The sequence below is a fragment of the Anomaloglossus baeobatrachus genome, chromosome 7 (genome assembly GCF_048569485.1).
Source record: "Anomaloglossus baeobatrachus isolate aAnoBae1 chromosome 7, aAnoBae1.hap1, whole genome shotgun sequence".
NCBI classification, from domain to species: Eukaryota; Metazoa; Chordata; class Amphibia; order Anura; family Aromobatidae; genus Anomaloglossus; species Anomaloglossus baeobatrachus.
The window spans coordinates 163,119,452-163,136,028 of NC_134359.1; the positions used below are offsets into that span (position 1 = coordinate 163,119,452).

Here is a 16,577-nt window from a genome sequence, read left to right on the forward strand (position 1 = left end):
CCTCCCTCTATCCCTCCCTCTATCCCTCCATTCATCCCTCTATCCCTCCATTCATCCCTCTATCATCCATGCATCCATCCCTCCCTCTATCCCTCCATTCATCCCTCTATCATCCATGCATCCATCCCTCCCTCTATCCCTCCTTTCATCCCTCTATCCCTCCATTCATCCCTCCTTCTATCCCTCCATTCATCCCTCCATTCATCCCTCTATCATCCATCCATCCCTCCCTCTATCCCTCCATTCATCCCTCTATCATCCATCCATCCCTCTATCCCTCCTTTCATCCCTCTATCCCTCCATTCATCCCTCTATCATCCATCCATCCCTCCCTCCCTCTATCCCTCCATTCATCCCTCTATCATCCATCCATCCCTCTATCCATCCCTCTATCATCCATCCATCCATCCCTCCCTCTATCCCTCCATTCATCCCTCCATTCATCCCTCTATCATCCATCCATCCCTGCCTCTATCCCTCCATTCATCCCTCCTTCTATCCCTCCATTCATCCCTCTATCATCCATCCATCCCTGCCTCTATCCCTCCATTCATCCCTCCCTCTATCCCTCCATTCATCCCTCTATCATCCATCCATCCCTCCCTCTATCCCTCCATTCATCCCTCTATCATCCATCCATCCCTCCCTCTATCCCTCCATTCATCCCTCCATTCATCCCTCTATCATCCATCCATCCCTGCCTCTATCCCTCCATTCATCCCTCCCTCTATCCCTCCATTCATCCCTCTATCATCCATCCCTCCCTCTATCCCTCCATTCATCCCTCTATCATCCATCCATCCCACTATCCCTCCATTCATCCCTCTATCATCCATGCATCCATCCCTCCCTCTATCCCTCCATTCATCCCTCCATTCATCCCTCTATCATCCATCCATCCCTCTATCCCTCCTTTCATCCCTCTATCATCCATCCATCCCTCTATCCCTCCATTCATCCCTCTAGCATCCATCCATCCATCCCTCTATCCCTCCATTCATCCCTCTATCATCCATGCATCCATCCCTCCCTCTATCCCTCCATTCATCCCTCCATTCATCCCTCTATCATCCATCCATCCCTCCCTCTATCCCTCCTTTCATCCCTCTATCCCTCCTTTCATCCCTCTATCCCTCCATTCATCCCTCCTTCTATCCCTCCATTCATCCCTCTATCATCCATCCATCCCTCCATCTATCCCTCCATTCATCCCTCTATCATCCATCCATCCCTCTCTCTATCCCTCCATTCATCCCTCCATTCATCCCTCCATTCATCCCTCTATCATCCATCCATCCCTCCCTCTATCCCTCCATTCATCCCTCTATCATCCATCCATCCATCCCTCTATCCCTCCATTCATCCCTCTATCATCCATGCATCCATCCCTCCCTCTATCCCTCCATTCATTCCTCCATTCATCCCTCTATCATCCATCCATCCCTCTATCCCTCCTTTCATCCCTCTATCCCTCCTTTCATCCCTCCTTCTATCCCTCCATTCATCCCTCTATCATCCATCCATCCCTCTATCCCTCCATTCATCCCTCTATCATCCATCCCTCCCTCTATCCCTCCATTCATCCCTCTATCATCCATCCATCCATCCCTCTATCCCTCCATTCATCCCTCCTTCTATCCCTCCATTCATCCCTCTTTTCATCCCTCTATCATTCATCCATCCCTCCCTCTATCCCTCCTTTCATCCCTCTATCCCTCCATTCATCCCTCTATCATCCATCCATCCCTCCCTCTATCCCTCTTTTCATCCCTCTATCCCTCCATTCATCCCTCCATTCATCCCTCTATCATCCATCCATCCCTCCCTCTATCCCTCCTTTCATCCCTCTATCCCTCCATTCATCCATCCCTCCCTCTATCCCTCCTTTCATCCCTCTATCCCTCCATTTATCCCTCCATCTTTGCAGCTGAATAACCTGCTTCTGGTGTCTGCAGTATAGAGGTCAAGATAACAAAATCTTCCTATTGCTTTCAATAGAGGCAGTAGCTCAGTGGTTAGAGCTGCTGCCTTTGAAACAATGAATCACAGCTCCACGAGTTCGAGTCCCGGCCGCACCGAAAATCCAGAGCGATGATAATTTAATTTAATTTATTCACTCCACTGAGGGGAGGAGCCGGGACATCAGCTGTGAGCCGTGGGAGTGCGGGACAGCCCTGATAAATCGTGCAAGTCCCGCAGAATCCGATCGAGCTTTTGCAAAAAGCTCGAGTTCTAGTTCGATCTAGAACAGGCCCCAAAATCACTCGAGCTTAGAACTGGAGAACCTCGAACCACGAACCGCGCTCAACTCTACTCTCTATTCTTTGTATGTGGGAAATTTTCAAAATTGACAGTGTGTCAAATACTTATTTTCCTCAATGTACCGTATATGTATCACACTGTATCCAATTACACGTTATCATTCACTGCACATACACATAAAATATATCTTAAATTTTTGCGTATTTGTATATTTTAGCTTCTATATTGCATCACATTGTGCATCACTTTATATAAATTTGACACTTATAATATTAATATTTATCAGTTCTATTTTAATTAGTTTTTTGAGAGTTTTTTCACTTTTAGTTATTTGTATTATTTCAGGTGTTTTTGACTCAATATTTTTATTCACTGGACTTGCTGACATTAAAAAAATATATATTGTTACGGTTCTTCATGCAGCACTATCTTCCATGACTTGTTACATTTACCTGTGATGTTTTAGTGTCGACTACAGGCCATTTACATGCACTGCTTCTTTTTTCTATATTATTAGTCTACATCACCATGTTTTTATAGTCGTTTGAATAAAATTATTCGGTTTTATTTGAATCAACAGTCTTTTTTCTTTCTTATCATATATTTTGCGCTGACTAGTGACATTTGTTGACAGTTATATCGTTCCCGCTGATCTTTTTATGATTAATTTATGCCCATTGCTTTAGTATTTTTTAGTAAAGTTGTTATTACCATACTTTTTGAGCCTAATATACAGCTATACTTTAATTTTTATTTCGGGCATCATGCCAATAGCTATATTAAATTCACTGTAATGAGGCAGATGGAGAAACTTTGCTCTCTGTTTTTGGCATGTGTTCTGGTGGTGTCCATTTGTTTAAGATGTTCACAGAACTGTGGTCTTTGACAATTGTTTGCTAAATAGATGCTTAAAATGTTGGACCAGAAACCAGAAAAGTCCAAAATGGCTCCATCTGCCTTATTATAGTGAGTTGTTCTGTAGAGGGTTTTGTCTAAATCGTGTTTTTTGAGATTTACACGAACACCTCCACATAAGTTCTCAGCGGAAAGTGCACGGTAAATATGAACCGAGCCTTAAGGGCGCTTTACACGCTACGACATCGCTAGTGATGTCACTAGCGATCGCACCCGCCCCCGTCGTTTGTGCGTCACGGGCAAATCGCTGCCCATGGCGAACAATATCGGAGGTACGCGTCACACATACTTACCTTCATAGCGACGTCACTGTGGGCGGCAAACAACGTCTTTTTTAAGAGGGAGGTTCGTGCACCGTCACAGTGACATCACACAGCGGCCCACCAATAGAAGCAGAGGGGCGGAGACCAGTCGCATTAACGACACACCCACCTCACTGCCGGAGGACGCAGGAACGCTGTTCATTGTTCCTGGGGTGTCACACGTAGTGATGTGTGCTGCCTCAGGAACGGCAAACAACCTACGTCTAGCACCAGCAACGATATTTGGGAAATGAACGACGTGTCAACGATCAACGATTAGGTGAGTATTTTTGATCGTTAGCGGTCGCTCGTAGGTGTAACACGCAACGACGTTGCTAACGAGGCCGGATGTGCGTCATGAATTCTGTGACCCCAACGATATCTCGTTGTTGATGTTGTTGCGTGTAAAATGGCCTTTACTCTGATTTTCATAAGGTAGAAAGACCAATCTGGAAGCAGTATAAGAATAGTTATTTTTTTGTGCTGTTCACCATGGGGTATTAGTGGTAGGACAATTTTTTTTCTTCATATCGGTGCGATTACAGCAATACCAGATTTACACTTGAAACCAGAAGTGTACATACACTCTGTAAAAGGACATATATGCATATTTTTCTCACTATCTGACATGAAATCAGAAAAAACCTTTCCTATTTTAGGTCAATTAGGAGTACAAGAATTATTTATAATTGCCAAATGCCAGAATAATGACACAGTGAGAATGTTTTAAGCCATTTGTATTACTATTTGCAAAGTCAAAAGTTTACATACACTATGAGTACTATGCATTTAAACAACATGGTATAGCCCATATGATGATGTCATGTCTTTGGAAGCTTCAGATAAGTTTATTGCCAACATCTGAGTTAATTAAAGACACACCTTTGGATGTATTTTAATGCACACCTCAAACACACACTTGGGGCTGCTGTCACACAGTAAAAAAAATACATTTTTATTTTTTTTTATATTCTGAAGCTGTAATTTTTTTATTCTTTGGTGAACAGAGATATGTGTGCACTTTTTTGAGTGTTTTTTTTTACCTGTTATATTTTACTTTTTTGTTTTTTTAACTTAACTTAGTCCCTCTATGAGACATTAATAGTTTTTACTTTGACCACTGGTCTCATCCACTGCTGCACTCATGTACAGCAGTGCAGGAAACCTGTCAGTTGTTTTCAGTGCTTTTTTTGTGAAAAAATATTTGCTGGTAAGCATCTCTGAGACAAGGAGCGGGAGGGGGGGGGGTGGTGCTGTTAGGCGCCGGCGGCCGAGTTAGAGGAGCGGGGGGGTGGTTAAGGGGGTGCTGTCATTGGTGTCGTGCTGTCGGGCGGCCGGGAGGTCCTGGGCATGGTTTACTACATACTACATCCAGTACTGTATGCTGGAGGGAGAAGCAGGGAGGTCTGCTGGAAGGCAAAGCGATCAGATGATGTGTCAGGTTCAAGTACCTGAATCACATCACACATTGGCTGATTGTATAAAAGCTGTTTATACAATCAGCTGATGCATCAGTGCAAAAAAAACAACCTATACTCAATCTGTCTGCAAACTCCCGGGACACGTCTGATCGCGCCAGGAGCCGCCGGTAATCAGCTGGTGCAGTCACCTGAGAGCATCACTTGATCGCTTAAACCAGCTGGGCGGTAAAAAGCCGGCCCCAACGCTGGACTTAGACTGTCAGCTGATGCCGTAGCGTGACTGCACCAGCTGATTACCGGCAAGTCCTGAAGCCGATCAGATGTGTCCCGGGAGGCTGCACACCGGTAAGTGTGATTTATTTTTTTTTTTCTAGTGTTCCCGCTTAGCACCTGGGAGCAGACAGGGCGCCGGACGGGAGGTGGAGAAGGGGGTGGAGAAGGGGGGGTGTTGTCTAGCACTGGGGGCCGGGGGGGAGGGGTGAGCACTGGGGGCCGGGGGGGGGAGGGGCGAGCACTGGGAGACCCGATCGCCGACGGCAGGAGCAGCGCAGTGATTACAGGGGAGGTGTGAGGGAGTGGAGGTTGGTGGGGTTTGAATCGGACGACGGGGGGCAACGGAGGTCGAAGGGGGGGGAGCGGAAGACAGCAGTGGGAAGCAAATACCTTACCTGATGGCAGCAAAACGGGGTGACCGGCTGTGACCGCGATCTTCAGCGTCGCCGTCCATGCTATCCTGAAGAGGGCGGGCACCCACTGGTCCCACCGCCCTCCACATCTGATTGGAGGGATAGCGCCACATGGATGCAAGCTCCAATCAGATCGGAGGGGGGCGGAGACAGAGGTCACCCTGCTCCAGCCAATGGCCGATGATATAGCAAATTTACAAATTAGCCATGTGGACAGAGCCAGAGGTGCTGGCCCTCAGCAATCTTCAAATTTTCCGGTACGCCGTACCGGCGCGTACCACCGCAAAAAAAGCACTGGTTGTTTACTGACAGAGCCTGTTAGACTTTGCTTATAAAAAATATCTAACAGGCCACCATACCCTAGGGTCATAAGATGACCTTAGGGTACCATACCAACAATTACGATGGTACCATACCAACGATATGGGTCCTGTCAAAGGGGTCTTTTAACCCTCTTTTAAACCAGTATATACCACGTCCGCAATTCACAACTAAATTTAAGGGGTTGTTCAGCCCTGATTAGTTCCAATACTGTCAGGACCAGTGGCTGTGGGTGTCAGCTGTCATATACAAATGTCACCTGTGGGACAGAGGGTATCCATTTATACCGTAATGCAATTTGAAAATGGCAGTAAGGAATAAGACCCCTTAGTGACTTTATATAGCAAAAAGGTATACTTTATCTATGACACTCTGTCAAGATTCCACAATGGTAACTACCATAAATCATAACCCATCCTGGTGGATATGCTCCGCTCTATTGGCCTCAAGGACACCGCTCTCGCCTGGTTCTCCTCCTATCTCTTCGACCACTCCTTCACTGTTTCCTTTGCTGGCTCTTACTCCACTCCTCTCCCCCTCACCTTCGTGGTTCCTCAAGGCTCAGTCTTGGGCCCTCTCCTTTTCTCTTTATACACTGCCCCTATTGGACAAACCATCAGCAGATTCGGTTTCCAATACCATTTCTATTCTGATGACACCCAATTATATACATCATCTCCAATCATCACTCCTGCTTTGTTACAAAATACCAGAGATTGTCTGTCTGCTGTCTCTCAAAGCATGTTCTCCCTCTATCTGAAACTGAATCTCTCCAAAACTGAGTTTCTTGTGTTTCCTCCCTCTACCAACCAACCTGCACCCGACATCTCAATTACCTTTGATGATTTAATCATTATTCCGAAGCAGCATGCTCGCTGTCTTGGGGTCATATTTGACTCAGAACTCTCCTTCATTCCCCATATACAATCACTCACTCGCACATGCCACCTACATCTCAAAAACATCTCCAGAATCCGAACATTTCTTATTTTCGAAAATGCAAAAACCCTTACTGTCGCGCTTATTCATTCCCGCCTGGATTACTGCAACTCTTTATTGATTGGTCTCCCTCGGACTAAACTCTCCCCTCTCCAATCCATCTTGAATGCAACAGCCAGGGTCATATTTATGTCCAGCCGCTTCACCGATGCCTCCACCTTGTGCCAGTCACTACACTGGCTGCCTATCAGCTACAGAATACAATACAAACTCATATCCCTTACCCAAAAAGCTCTCCACAGCTCTGCACCACCATATATCTCATCTCTGTCTATCATCCTACCCGCCCCCTTCATTCCGCAAATGATCTTAGACTAACATCTTCCATAATACGAACCACACACCTCCGTCTCCAAGACTTTTCTCGTGCCGCGCCAGTTTTCTGGAATGCACTACCCTAAAGAATGCGACTAATATCCAGCCCCCAAGTTTTTAAGCGCACATTAAAAACACATCTCTTCAGACAAGCTTATCATAATACCTTACTAACCTAACTCTCCCCCGTCCCACCTTCTAAATGCTACTCATAACCTTCTCTCTCCTATTTCTGTCCTCACATCCTACATACAACCAATAGTACGTAAGGGCACCCAAAAGGTTACTGTCTAAAGACCAGATCATTCATCTTTATATGTAACCAATAAACTAGCATAACAATGGCCGACCAGATCTACAAGTGTGCTTCACCTTTTTGTGTCCCCCTTTTTCCCCATAGATTGTAAGCTTTCGAGCAGGGCCCTCATTACTACTGTAGCTGTTGAACTATGTACTATTTTGTTTTGTTTTTGTCTATACAACCTCCCACTGGATTGCAAAGTGCGGCGGAATATGTTGGCGCTACAGTTAGGTCCAGAAATATTTGGACAGTGACACAAGTTTTGTTATCTTAGCTGTTTACAAAAACATGTTCAGAAATACAATTATATATATAATATGGGCTGAAAGTGCACACTCCCAGCTGCAATATGAGAATTTTCACATCCAAATCGGAGAAAGGGTTTAGGAATCATAGCTCTGTAATGCATAGCCTCCTCTTTTTCAAGGGACCAAAAGTAATTGAACAAGGGACTCTAAGGGCTGCAATTAACTCTGAAGGCGTCTCCCTCGTTAACCTGTAATCAATGAAGTAGTTAAAAGGTCTGGGGTTGATTACAGGTGTGTGGTTTTGCATTTGGAAGCTGTTGCTGTGACCAGACAACATGCGGTCTAAGGAACTCTCAATTGAGGTGAAGCAGAACATACTGAGGCTGAAAAAAAAGAAAAAATCCATCAGAGAGATAGCAGACATGCTTGGAGTAGCAAAATCAACAGTTGGGTACATTCTGAGAAAAAAGGAATTGACTGGTGAGCTTGGGAACTCAAAAAGGCCTGGGCGTCCATGGATGACAACAGTGGTGGATGATCGCCGCATACTTTCTTTGGTGAAGAAGAACCCGTTCACAACATCAACTGAAGTCCAGAACACTCTCAGTGAAGTAGGTGTATCTGTCTCTAAGTCAACAGTAAAGAGAAGACTCCATGAAAGTAAATACAAAGGGTTCACATCTAGATGCAAACCATTCATCAATTCCAAAAATAGACAGGCCAGAGTTAAATTTGCTGAAAAACACCTCATGAAGCCAGCTCAGTTCTGGAAAAGTATTCTATGGACAGATGAGACAAAGATCAACCTGTACCAGAATGACGGGAAGAAAAAAGTTTGGAGAAGAAAGGGAATGGCGCATGATCCAAGGCACACCACATCCTCTGTAAAACATGGTGGAGGCAACGTGATAGCATGGGCATGCATGGCTTTCAATGGCACTGGGTCACTTGTGTTTATTGATGACATAACAGCAGACAAGAGTAGCCGGATGAATTCTGAAGTGTACCGGGATATACTTTCAGCCCAGATTCAGCCAAATGCCGCAAAGTTGATCGGACGGCGCTTCATAGTACAGATGGACAATGACCCCAAGCATACAGCCAAAGCTACCCAGGAGTTCATGAGTGCAAAAAAGTGGAACATTCTGCAATGGCCAAGTCAATCACCAGATCTTAACCCAATTGAGCATGCATTTCACTTGCTCAAATCCAGACTTAAGACGGAAAGACCCACAAACAAGCAAGACCTGAAGGCTGCGGCTGTAAAGGCCTGGCAAAGCAGTAAGAAGGAGGAAACCCAGCGTTTGGTGATGTCCATGGGTTCCAGACTTAAGGCAGTGATTGCCTCCAAAGGATTCGCAACAAAATATTGAAAATAAAAATATTTTGTTTGGGTTTGGTTTATTTGTCTAATTACTTTTGACCTCCTAAAATGTGGAGTGTTTGTAAAGAAATGTGTACAATTCCTACAATTTCTATCAGATATTTTTGTTCAAACCTTCAAATTAAACGTTACAATCTGCACTTGAATTCTGTTGTAGAGATTTCATTTCAAATCCAATGTGGTGGCATGCAGAGCCCAACTTGCGAAAATTGTGTCACTGTCCAAATATTTCTGGACCTAACTGTATATAAATAAACTTTATTATTATTATGCAGTTTGATGGGCTGCATGAAGCACAAGAAAAATGTCACATCAGAGCAGTGTGTGGTCAGGCATTTAGCCATCCTCACACATTTCTCTGTTCAGTCAACATGAAGGACAGCAACCAGAGTGAACTAAAGGAGAAGAGATCTATGGGGAAAACATTTCTCCTTGCGGAGACCTGACAAACAATCTTTCTGCCAGTGAGGAGACTTATAGCTTCAATGCTCCTTTGGGAAATATGCAAATTGTCTCTTCAGATAGGAATGAGATGAACTCCAGCGCCTCCTATTGGAAGTAGCAATCCAAAAAGTCACAAGTGACACTTTAACAAGCCTTTTAGGATTGCTACTTCCAATAGACGGCATTAGAGTTTGTCTTCTTTTTCCCCCGGAAGAGACAATTTGCTAAAGAAGAAGATAAACATCTTTCTTTAGCTGACTGAGAATGAACATTCATCTCAGTCAGCCTGACAGTTTTAGTGCATCTGCAGTCTGTCATGCTGAATTTCCTGCCAGGTGCCATTTAAAATCCTGACAGAGTGCACCAGATAAAGTGTACCGTTTTTCTAAATTAATGTCTTTAGAAAAATGTTCATTTTTTAAGTTTGTATTATTTATTTTATTTACATATTTTATTATATTTGTTAGATAATCCCTTAATATATGAGACTTTACTGCAAATTGGCCCATTTTTGTGGATTTAATGAAATTCACTTACATTCACTATGGGAAGGTAGCAATTTACAACTAAAGTGGGTGGATTTCACCACAGTCCTCATCTTTCTAGCAAGAACTATGCTTTAACTCCTAAGTGACCTGTGTCTTATATTTCCCGCACAGGTCGCATGCAGGGTGTACAAAACAGATCTAGATTCTGCTCCAGACTTTGCAGTCACTGGTTGTATTGTACAGTCAGCATGTGCATCTAACAGCTCTGATTGCTGCTGTTATTCACTGACAATGGCATTTAAATAGCCTTCTTGAGTGTTATCTCATGCAGTGACTTCCATTATCCCCCATGTGATGTAATCACATGAGGACAATGGGTTACCATGTCAGCCAGGGGCATGCTGACTGCTCACATGGCTGTCATCTTAATCAACCTTTGAAGACCAGCCATTGGCGAGGCATCATATGAGAGCATCTATAGTTTTGCAATATATAGTATGAGAAATAAAATTATTGCAGGTTGAAGATAAAAAAATGATAAAGTAAAATTAAAAAAATGTACACAAAAATAATATAGAAATATAAAAGTTGAAACTGATTTTTAGGTATAAACTATTTTTCTTCATTCGACAATAAAAAAATTCTAATTGTTCCATCCACCTTATAATGTCTCACCGAGTGACCAAACTATGTACGCAGATTAGTGTGAGGAAGCTGCCATGGGCTGCTTCTATTATATAAAGCCAAAAGAAAAAAAAACAGCTCACCTGCAAGACGTGCACGGATTAGAAAAAAACCCCAACAGGGAACAAACAAAAAGGGAAAGGATCCAGCCCTGAAAATTGACTAATTTAATGCATATTAAAAATACAAACTGTGAATATGGAGGACACAGACAAAAATGTTTCGAGGAACAACCTCTTAATCATAACCTGATCATTTTCTCATAATCATAGATTATGATTAAGAGGTTGTTCCTCGAAACATGGAAACCAGCTCCAGGTGTGTTTTTTGTCTGTCTCCTCCATGTTCACAGTTTGCATTTTTAATATGCATTAAATGAGTTAATTTTTAGTGCTGGATCCTTTCCCTTTTTGTCAGTTTCTATTATATGCCCATGATTGATTCAAGCTATTTCATGTCATTATATTTAAAATAACTTGGTACTTACAATTATTTTTCTTTAAACAGGCATTAAGGTCTGCAAATGCTTTAAACTGGATTGTTAATACACTCCTGGATAATGGATTTGGCTCCAAAGAATCTGCTCCACTTATTGGTAATTATATTTTCCTCCCTTATGTGTAAAACAGTGCTCATTTGAATTTAAATGTGTTCTCATTGCACAGAAGACTTCATATTGGCAGTGAAATTAACAGAGACCTATGGACTCCCACCTCACCATGACCACAAGTTCACAGCACAAGAATACTACCATACATAAATAATTCCAAATACATTTACCATATATTGCCAAAACATAGCATCAGACTGTGACATCATTCTGTTAGTGAACAAAATCTACTGTACCAAAATTAATCTATATATATATATATATATATATATATATATATATATATATATATATATATATATATATATATATATATAAAATTGCCTTATTCTGTCTGTCTGTCTTGCTCCAAAATGACGTAATTATAGTGATAACCATCGCATTAGCCACTAGGCTCGGCCCGGCCCCGCCCCCCCGCACGCATTGGCCGCTCGACTCGGCCCCGCCACCTTCCCACATTCGCTGCTTGGCCCAGCCCCGCCCCCTCACAAGTTGGCCGCTAAGCCCCGCCCCCGACACATGTCAGCCGCTCAGCCCCACCCCAGCACACGTTGGTCGCTCGGCCCCACCCCCCACACACGTTGGCCGCTCGGCCCTCCCGCCCACTGCCCACATTGGGCACCTCTACACCTCCCCCCAGGACTACTCCACCTATTAAACACATCCCCCCAGGACTACTCCACCTATTAGACACCTCCCCCCAGGACTACTCCACTATAAGACACCTCCCCCCAGGACTATTCCTCCTATTAGACTCCTCTCCAAACAGGACTACTCCTACTATTATTCTCCTCAACCCCCGGGACTACTCCTCCTATTATCCTCCTCTCCCCCAAGGACTACTCCTCCTATTATACTCTGCACCCCCAGGACTACTACTCCTATTATCCTCCTCAACCCCCAGGACTACACCTCCTATTATCCTCCTCAACCCCAGGACTACTACTCCTATTATCCTCCTCTCCCCCCAGGACTACTCCTCCTATTAGACAGCTGCCCCCCAGGACTACTCCTCTTATTAGACTCCTCTCCCCCCAGGACTACTCCTCCTATTAGACTCCTCTGCCCCCAGGACTACTCCTATTAAAGTCCTCTCCCCCAGGCCTTCTCCTCCTTTTATACTCCTCTCCCACCAGGACTACTCCTCCTATTAAACTCTTCTTCCTCCAGGACTACTCCTCCTATTATACTCTTCTCCACAAAGGACTACTCCTATTATACGCCTCTCTCCCCAAGACTACTCCTCCTATTATAATCCTCACCCCACAGGACTACTACTCCAATTATACTCCTCTTTCCCCAGGACTACTACTTCTATTATACTCCTCTCCCCCCAGGACTACTCTTAATATTATCCTCCTCAACCTGCAGGACTACTCCTCCTATTATCCTCCTCAACCCCCAGGACTACTCCTCCTATTATCCTCCTCTCCCCCAGGACTACTCCTCCTATTATACTCCGCACCCCCAGGACTACTACTCCTATTCTACTCCTCAACCCCCAGGACTATACCTCCTATTATCCTCCTCAACCCCAGGACTACTACTCCTATTATCCCCCTCTCCCCCCAGGACTACTCCTCCCCTCAGGACTACTCCTCCTATTATACTCCTCTCTCCCCAGGACTACTACTCCTATTATCCCCCTCTCCCCCCAGGACTACTCCTCCCCCCAGGACTACTTCTCCTGAAATACTCCTCTCCCCCCAGGACTACTACACCTATTATACTCCACACCCCCCAGGACTCCTATCCTCCCAGGACTACTCCTATTAGACTCCTCTCCCACCAGGACTACTCCTCCTATTATACTCCTCTCTCCCCAGGACTACTACTCCTATTATATTCCTCACCCCCCAGGACTACTCCTCCTTTTATACTCCTCTCTCCCCAGGACTACTCCTCCTATTAGTCTCCTCTCCCCCAGGACTACTCCTCCTATTATCCTCCTCTTCCCCCAGGACTACTACTCCTATTATATTCCTCACCCCCCAGGACTACTCCTCCTTTTATACTCCTCTCTCCCCAGGACTACTCCTCCTATTAGTCTCCTCTCCCCCCAGGACTACTACTCCTATTATCCTCCTCTTCCCCAAGGACTACTCCTCCTATTAGACTCCTCACCCCCAGGACTCCTCCTCCTATTATCGGCTCGGCCCGGCTCCGCCCTCCGCACGCATTGGCCGCTCGGCCCCGCCCCCCTCCCACTGACTGTTTGGCGCAGCCCCGCCCCCTCACAAGTTGGCCGCTCAGCCCTGCCCCCGGAACACGTTAGCGGCTCGGCCCCACCCCAGCACACATTGGCCGCTCGGTCCCGCCCCCCGCACATGTTGGCCGCTCGGCCCGCCCCCTGTACACATTGGGCACCTATACACCTCCCCCCAGGACTACTACACCTATTGAAAGCATCCCCCCAGGACTACTCCACCTATTAGACACCTCCCCCCAGGACTACTCCACCTATAAGACACCTTCCCCCAGGACTACTCCTCCTACTATTATCCTCCTCAACCTGCAGGACTACTCCTACTATTATCCTCCTCAACCCCCAGGACTACACCTCCTTTTATCCTCCTCAACCCCAGGACTACTACACCTATTATCGTCCTCTCCCCCCAGGAATACTCCTACTATTAGACTCCTCTCCACCCAGGACTACTCCTCCTATTAGACTCCTCTCCCCCCAAAACTACTACTCCTATTAGACTCCTATCCCCCCAGGAATATTCCTCCCATTAGACTCCTATCCCCCCAGGACTACTCCTATTAGAGTCCTCTCCCCCAGGACTTCTCCTCCTATTATACTTCTCTTCCATCTGGACTACTCCTCTTATTAGACTCCTCTTCCTCCAGGACTACTCCTCCTATTTTACACCTCTCCCCACAGGACTACTCCTCCTATTATACTCCGCACCCCAGGACTGCTACTCCTATTATCCCCCTCTCCCCCCAGGACTACTCCTCCCCCCAGGACTACTCCTCCTATTATACTCCTCTCTCCCCAGGACTACTACTCCTATTATCCTCCTCTCCCCCCAGGACTACTCCTCCCCCCAGGACTACTCCTCCTGATATACTCCTCTCCCCCGGGACTACTCCTCCTATTATACTCTTCTCTGCAAAGGACTACTCCTATTATACGCCTCTCTCCCCAGGACTACTCCTCCTATTATAATCCTCACCCCCCAGGACTACTCCTCCTATTATACTCCTCTCCCCCCAGGACTACTCCTCCTATTATACTCCTCTTACCCCAGGACTACTTCTCCTATTATACTCCTCTCTCTCCAGGACTACTACTCCTATTATACTCCTATTTCTTTAGGACTACTACTCCTATTATACTCCTCTCCCCCCAGGACTACTCCACCTATTATACTCCTCTCTCCCCAGGACTACTACTCCTATTTCTTTAGGACTACTACTCCTATTATACTCCTTTCCTCCCCAGGGCTACTCCAATTATACTCCCCTCCCCACAGGACTCCTCCTCCTGATATACTCCTCTCCCCCCAGGACTACTCCTCCTATTATCCTCCTCACCCCCCCTCCCCGGACTATTCCTCCTATTATACTCCTCTCTCCCCAGGACTACTAGTTCTATTATACTCCTCACCCCCCAGGACTACTCCTCCTATTATTCTCCTCTCCCCCCAGGACTACTACTCCTATTAGACTCCTCTCCCCCCAGGACAACTCGTCCTATTATACTCCTCTCCCCCCAGGACTACTCCTCCTATTATCAGCTCGGCCCGGCTCCGCCCCCCGCACTCATTACACTCCTCTCTCCCCAGGACTACTACTCCTATTTTACTCCTCACCCCCCAGGACTACTCCTCCTATTATACTCCTCTCCCCCCAGGACTACTCCTCCTATTATTCTCCTCACCCCCCAGGACTACTCCTCATATTATACTCCTCTCCCCCCAGGACTACTCCTCCTATTATCCTTCTAACCCCCCAGGACTCCTCCTCCGATTATACTCCTCTCCCCCAGGACTACTACTGGGGACACAGGTCACAACACCACCACACCCCACACTCCAGGTAGGCACATCACAGCTAACCTACAAATCCTTGTTGCCTTCCTCCAGAGGTTGATGATGCACACCAGGGGGTGGGCCAGGCGGTTGGCTCCGCCCACCAAGGAGCTCACAGCTCTGGAGGCAGGAAGTAACCAGGCAGATAGCCCAGGCAGGGCAAGTGAAATGAGCTCAGGAGATAGCTCAGGGAGGAGCAGGAGTGAGGAGCTAAAGTGAGGAGTTAAGAAAGTGAAGGTGAAAGTAGAAAAGGAGGAAAAAGCAAGTAAAGTGACAGGAGAGAAAGACAGCCTGAAGGGTCCAGCTTTGTGAGGGCCAGAACAGCAAGGTCAGCAACGGCGGTGACTGTCTGGAGGGGGACCGTTTGGAAGTTCCTGGAAGGACCCCGTTGGCTGTGTGCCCGGTGGTCTGGAGCAGTGTTCCGAAGGACAGTCAGCACCAGGGCAGGGGCCTCTCGGACCCCGGCAAGGCTAGGAGTCGCCAGATTTGCCAAATCCGTCAGTGACGGGGACGCGGATCCCCCAACAACCAAGTCCCGATTGAAGGCAACAGCCCAACCCGTACTGGAGAGACACCGCCACTGCCACGGCACAAGTTTCTCAGGGCCAGCGCCTGCGGGCAAAGTGTAGAGCTCCTCCGGCCCAGATTGCAGCCGGGGAGCGGGTAACCGGAGGGAATCCACCGCTACCATCAGTCAACATAGGTGCAAGGAAGAGAGACATCACCGTCACCTACCGGGAGTGCAGGTGCAGCCGTCTGTGGGACCGTCCTACCAGCCGTTGGTTTACCGTACAAACTGTGTCCGTGTGTCAGGCTGAGTGAGTACCATAGTGCCGCAAGGCACAGCGCTGCCCCCGCGTCCCTGCGCCCTCCAGGCCCTACACTTCACATCTCATCACCGGGCCCCGAGATCACCAACCCCTACCCACGGAGGGGCAACACAACACCTGGCTGCTCCGCATCACCATCCCCGGGACCCCCACACTGAGCAGCGGTGGTGCAATCACCACAACCGTGGGTGGCGTCACGAACTATAACAATCCCTTCACCCAACAAACACCCCCTTTCACTCACGGGCGAGGAGTGTCGCTCGAGAAACCCCGGGATCCGGCCCACAGCTCGAGCCACCAGGAGCAGCTGCCGGACCCGAGCAGAAG

General features: G+C 46.7%; 1 protein-coding gene across 5 annotated transcripts in view; it reads left to right on the top strand.

Annotated features, from left to right (window-relative positions):
• Positions 1-16,577, top strand: part of TRPM2 (transient receptor potential cation channel subfamily M member 2) — a 2,537,250-nt gene that overhangs the window by 1,657,685 nt on the left and 862,988 nt on the right. For all 5 annotated transcript variants that reach the window (XM_075317785.1, XM_075317788.1, XM_075317787.1 and 2 more), the window contains one exon: positions 11,278-11,365. In XM_075317785.1, the coding sequence (XP_075173900.1) occupies positions 11,278-11,365 (88 nt within the window). The remainder of the gene's footprint in view (positions 1-11,277; positions 11,366-16,577) is intronic.